This window comes from Chaetodon auriga, chromosome 19 (genome assembly GCF_051107435.1).
Source record: "Chaetodon auriga isolate fChaAug3 chromosome 19, fChaAug3.hap1, whole genome shotgun sequence".
NCBI classification, from domain to species: domain Eukaryota; kingdom Metazoa; phylum Chordata; class Actinopteri; order Chaetodontiformes; family Chaetodontidae; genus Chaetodon; species Chaetodon auriga.
The window spans coordinates 19565798-19572418 of NC_135092.1; the positions used below are offsets into that span (position 1 = coordinate 19565798).

Genomic DNA, 6621 nt, shown 5'->3' on the forward strand with positions numbered 1-6621 from the left:
AACAAAAGCAATGCCAAACGTACGTATGTGCAATCCAAATAAAGCAAACAATACAGTGAGAACGTGTCACAATTAGTTCTCACGGGGAGCTAATAAGATGAGGACTTTTGTAGGCCATTTAATTTAAAGGTAAATGGAGCAAAAAACCCTTTTCTCTGCTGTAAATATTGTATGTTTTACTCCACTACATTTGCAGCTGTAGTTACTTTAAAGGCCCAGTGTGTAGAATTGGTGACATCTAGTGGTGAGTGTGCAGATTGCAACCAACTGAACACACCTCACTCTCCAACACAGTGGCTGCTAAAAACATGGAAACCTCTTTAAAGCCAGTGTCTGGTTTGTCCTTTCTGGGCTACTGTAGAAACATGGCGGTGCAACATGGCAGACACACAGCAGCTACAGGAGACACCGACTGCATGACAGGCACATGAAACAGTTAGATTTAGGTACCAAAACCCATTGGTTGAGTTTAGGAAGGACCTCAGGATGTGTGTTGTGTAATCTGTGAGACTGCAGATAGACCCTCCTCAGAGGGAACCCACTCCCCACATCTGAAGGAGCTACAGTACCCAAGTATTATCTACACCCTGGAGCCAATCCCAGCATGCATTGCAGGGGAGGTGGACTAACATCTGGACAAGTCTCCAGTAAATCATCTGGTCAACACATTCGGCCCTTTGAGACATTCAGATGTTGACGTGAACGCGATGGCAGTTTTATGTGAATAAGAATCTGAGTCACTTTTATATAGAAGCCACAACCACACGCTATCCGCCAGGAAGGGGAAGACAGCTGGACACGGTGAAAAACGTCCTCAAAAGTCTTTTGATTTACAAATTTCACATTATAAGTCAATATTTTTGATTTATTATCTCACACTTTTAACTTCATGAGAAGTTCAATGAGGAGACTCTTTTAAAGAAATTTAAAGTAAAATTAAATTCATTATGAACCTAATGATTAAACTTTGGTGCTTTGACCCCAGCAGGAAGTAGATCACCAGCCGTGCTCCACTGGAGCCTAAACACTGGCCGTGGTGATGGGAAATGAAGCTGGAGACCGGGGAAACTTCTGATGGGAGGGTTTGAATGGACATCCACAGCTGAGGTGGTGGACGATTGGAGGTGGGTCACAAAATGTCACGGCCCTGACATGCAGAGAAAGGGAACGTGTGTAAAGTGTGACGGCTTACAGGTGATTGGCTAAAGGTGAGCACGTCAGGTTGCCATTGGAAGACGAGAATGAGCTTGTGGAGCTTAGTGCAGGGTGACTTTGAAGAACAGTGGAACTTAATTTTTATTCTAATCATGCATAAATTAATGTGGGGCCAAAGTGGGCCTCCATTAAAAAAGTGAATACGGGTGAAACTCATGCTCACGGTGGTCATTAATGAAGGCTTCTGCTGCAAAATACGCTTTTAAAATTAATTATTGATGCAGCAAAATATACGTTCTGTCAAAAGAACATTTCCATTAAAGATTTTTTTACTTACTTTACTTTGTCTTTAACAGCTTAAGCTGTGTTATGTATGCGATGTCTGGAAAGAGCTACGTGAGGCAGCTTTGTCAGTTAGATCTGATGTCCAAATGCATCCATTCACAGCATGTATTTTTTGCTGTTCACTGAATCACAGATACTGTTTGTATTTTCTGTTTTGTTCTAGCTGGCACACCCATACAGCTTTTAAAGCTGACACAAGGCCAAGCATTTTCCAATACAGATTAAAGTGGCTGCAGTCGACTCTGTCCTCTTGCAAACGAGCAGGCAATGACTGTTGGTATCTAAGGCTTCGACTCTGACGTTAATTCTCAAAAGCTCATTATTAGTGGAACAAAACTGCCATCTTTCCCCTCAGAAGTACAGAAGAAAGTTGCTCGTTTCTGTCTCCGGATGACACTGAAAGGCTAATGCATGTTTTTTTCATTAGCAGCAGGGTGACATTAGCTCAGCTAAAACTTTTTCAAACGCTGCTGCCAAAGGTTTACCAGAAGAAGAGAATGTTAATTACTCGTCTTTTAAAATCCCCACACATCCTCCTGCCAGTTTTACACATTATTTAGTCTCTTTACCCCGTGTCCTCTCCTTTCTTGTGGATTTACATGTGAGGACAGACAAACTGAATAAATGAACTGTTTTTTCACGCTGCATCACATGATCAAACTGTACTTTTTAAATGCTTATATAAAAACCACAAGACGCGTGAAAAGTGTTCTGATGGTCACACAGCTGATAAAAACAGAGGGGCCCAGCATTGATCGGACTCCTGCAGAGGTCAGTCAGGTGAAATGTGATGATGAGTTGCATGTGGGACATCAGCATTTTTTTTTTTTTTTTAACCGAGGGGACAGGTATTACAGGAAATGAAACACAAGTGTAGCCTGGAGGGACGAGTGCAGGCAGCCATGGAGAGGAAAAAAACAGCTCTGTTAGAAATCGTGATCGGCCAGCAGCCTCGGGGAAGGACAGCAGGAACGGGAGTAACTTTGCAATAACCTTGGTGATCCCCTGACTTTTCATTTAGCGCCATCATCAGGTCAAATTAATTAAAACGTGTTCAATAATTAAGTTTATGACCAAAAAACTAATTACATTCCCATGATCCTCAGCTGTAGGCCTACTTTGTTGTTGTTCTTGTGTGCTTTTAACAAATTAGCAAAAATGTTAGCATGCTACTCCATCAAGGTGAAATCAATCACTTTTTTTTTTGTTATACTGTGTGTATGAGTGTGTGTTTGTGCAGGAATGTGTCTAATCATAAGCTCTATTTTTAAAGTGCCCCACTTATCAAAATTCATGCAATCACTCGCTGACGGCGTGTTTCCTCCGTCTCACATGCAAGGCAATTTTCTCTCACACATGCCATTAATCAAGAATCCTGTATGCAATACTGGGTTTTCCTTTCCTATAGTTTTTTTCTGATGTGCTGCAGCCTGCTGTAATTAAAATACTTTAGCCAACATGCAGTATAAATGAAAATTAAAATGCTGCACTGTAATGAAGCCGGATTCAGCCGCAGAGGCTTCTGTGCACCTCTCACACTTTACATTGTGCAGGTGTGAGAAGCAAAAGGCGACACCTGACTTTTTGCAAGACCTGATCGGTGCAGAGGTGAGCTCTGATGCATGACAGCCCCGATCTGACCGACTGAGGCCAAAGAAGACGGGTGTCTCTTCAGACGCCCAACATGTTGCCCGTCACTGGCAGGGAGCGCACAGTGTGAGAGCTGTCGTATACATGGCATTCAATTCACACGACGCCTCCGGACATGCATTATTCCCAGCACCTGCACCGCCCAGCACATCTCTCCCCCGAGTGACTCTCATCCCCTCTCTGTCATCTATAAGCACTAAGGCATACTGTGCCTGGCAGGCGGGCTGAGCAGATGCACAGAGTCTCACACAGGGATGAGAGAGAGCTGCTTTTTCCCCTGAATGAGTGGAATTTTCTGTCAAACGGATATACACCATCTCTAAGGACAGAGGGAAGGAATACACCTCAGCCTCACCTGTTTCCTGTGTGGTAAGAAAACAAGTGTCTCAAGTTATTTGGGAATTTTTTAACTTGGATAATTTACCTCTGGAAGAAATTGTCCCTTTCCATGCCATCACCTGGGTTAATTAATTACACATGTGGTGTAAGATCTACTTTTGTCTGTAAAGCAGCAGAAATATCAAAACTGTACGATTATTGATGAGTAATTAAAAAGAAAGACTGTCGGAAAAACGTAAGACTTTATCTTTTAAATGGAAGTGTCTGTCCTCCACTAAGGTAAAGATATGAACAAAATACCCACCAGGCTGGACTTTTGAAAGCATAGTAATAACTTTCAGTGTTAAGATGATTTCTCTGCATCTCACAGGAATATTTAAAACTCAGTTAAAGTGTCTCCAAGAATCAATTTTTGGTCCCACATGCTTTTAAGCGTTTTGGAATTGACTCCAGCCTCTTCTCAGTCATCCGTGTAATTGTTACAAGAACATCAGAACAAATCCATCATGTCTTCCAAAGCTCGTCTGAAGACCAGCACAAACTGATCTCCTCTCGTCCACGGAGGGTTTGAGTTCCAGGTTTTTACGAGATGAGATGATGTGATTCAGTGCTTTGGTGTTTGGGACAGCATCACGAGAAAAATATTCTTTACAGGGATTATGTTTCCACTGACTGAGAAACACAAGGGTTGCACAAACACAGCAGCGTTATTATCTAGAAAATTAATTCAAGAGGTTCAGAGAACAATGAGCTCCTTTTCAGTCAAATTCCATTACAGTGTATCAGAAGTTATTACATTTTTTTTTTTATTTATAAACTAGACAATAAAGTGGGTAAATGAAATTAAGACCACATGATTTCATATGCAATTACTTATTAAAATACTAATAATTGATTCATCATGTGTCTTCAATTAAACATTCACCACTATGTAAACCTGGCCTACTTTGGTAGTGAAAGCAATTTTCACACAAGACAGGCTGCAATTTGATTTGACAGGTGTTGAGCTGCAAATAAACTTCATCGTTCTGCAGAAGGCATGAGCTTCACCTTGCAGCACATTCAGTAATAAAATCCAAAACCCATCAAGATGTGTAAAATTCACCAAACGCAAAAGTATCAAAAACAGTTAGGAGTCAATTGTGACCTATTTTCTTGCCAGAAAGCTGGATTCAGATGATTGATGTAACCAATCGGCAAGCTATCGGCCCCGGTGCTCTCAGAACATATTGGTCTTTTTAGTCAGAGTGTTATTAGAGAGTGTGTGAGAGCATACACTTGACTGAATCAACCCAAACACAATCATCAGGAGACACAAGAATTGGACTATTGATTTCTGGATAGGTTCTATTGTCTGATGTAATTACCAATTGATTCCGTCTTCCAGTCGGTAGGATTGCATTCCCACTGGGACGATGCGTGTAATAATGTTCTGCTTCGTAACTGGTTGATTTTGTTAACAGAGGATATTGGATATTTAACTCAGAACACATGCACTAACATGCCGAGCACATGACAGGTTATCCATGTTTTATACCTCTGCTCTCTGTTCCTCTCACATCCAGATTATCACCATGGCCCACCATCTAGTTCTCAACACCACCTTGGAGGGCTTGAACACTTCCAGTTCTTCAAAATTACAGGAAAATCCTCTGACCCACCAGAACATCACCTACGTTGATTTCTACCTCCACAAACCGTCTGTGGCTGCGGTCTTCACCGTGTCCTACCTGCTCATCTTCCTGGTGTGCATGGTGGGAAACGGCGTGGTGTGTTTCATCGTGCTGCGCAGCAAGAACATGCGCACGGTCACCAACCTGTTCATTCTCAACCTCGCCATCAGTGACCTGCTGGTTGGCATCTTTTGCATGCCAACCACGCTGGTGGACAACATCATAACAGGTCAGAATATACAGGGTTTTTTTTGGAGCTCAGCTTGTTCTCTCTTCTGTTCTAATGCTTTCTGTCCATTAGGAGTGACTTGCAGTCTGCTTTTCTTCATTTTTTTAGCCCGATTTTAACATTTTCCTCTTCTTTGCAGGTTGGCCATTCGGCAGCGTGGTGTGTAAGCTAAGCGGTATGGTTCAAGGCATATCTGTGTCAGCATCTGTGTTCACTCTGGTGGCAATAGCTGTTGACAGGTGAGGGTGGAAATAATAGCACTGGTTCTTATCGGCTTGTGTGGGATTGTGTTTTATCCTAAGAGGCTTCTTTTCATTTTGCATTTCCTCCAATCCTCTTTGTGTCAGGTTCCGCTGCATTGTCTACCCTTTCAAGCAGAAACTGACCATCACCACCTCAAAGCTAATTATCGTCATCATATGGGTCTTGGCTGTTTCCATCATGTGTCCCTCTGGGGTCATGCTCCAGGTCACGAAGGAGCAGAGGGTGCGAATAGTCCTTGGCCGCAACAATGACACCCGACCCTTCTACTGGTGCCGGGAAAATTGGCCCAACCAGGAGATGCGGAAAATCTATACCACCGTCCTCTTTGCTAACATCTACCTCGCTCCACTCAGCCTTATCGTCATCATGTACGCACGCATCTGCCTCACCCTCTCAAAGACCACCATTCCCCCGATGAGGGGAAGCGGAAGTGCGTCTGAGGAAGGCGTCGGCAACAATAAACCGAGCGTGGAGGGCCGTCACACGAATTCAAAGAAGAAGACTCGGGTGATAATGATGCTGCTGGTTGTGGCCCTGCTATTCATCTTATCCTGGCTTCCTCTGTGGACGCTGATGATGCTGAGCGACTACGCCAGCCTGACGGAGCACCAGTATCGTGTCATTAACATCTACGTGTACCCCTTGGCTCACTGGTTGGCCTTCTTCAACAGCAGCGTCAACCCCATCATCTACGGGTTCTTCAACGAGAACTTTCGTAGAGGCTTTCAGGCTGCTTTCAAATTCCAGCTGTGCACCGCTGACATTGAGCGCCATAGGAGCCACTCCCATCGGATCCGGGGCCACGCTGTGCGCCCAGTCCAGCCTGCTGCCCTCAACAGATCAGGCTCAGGGTTAGTGGAGAATGGGAAGTGCTCGTGTCAGGAAGGAGGGTGCTTGGCTGGTAGAGGTGATATCAAAGAACAGGACCTGATCATGGAGGACCTGGAAAAGGTCTCCCAGATTTAG

General features: G+C 43.7%; 1 protein-coding gene across 1 annotated transcript; it reads left to right on the forward strand.

Annotated features, from left to right (window-relative positions):
• The first annotated feature begins 5063 nt into the window (after positions 1-5063).
• Positions 5064-6621, forward strand: LOC143338140 (neuropeptide FF receptor 2-like). Its single transcript, XM_076758322.1, has 3 exons — positions 5064-5391; positions 5531-5630; positions 5739-6621. The coding sequence occupies exons 1-3, from the start codon at positions 5064-5066 to the stop codon at positions 6619-6621; spliced, it is 1311 nt and encodes a 436-aa protein (XP_076614437.1).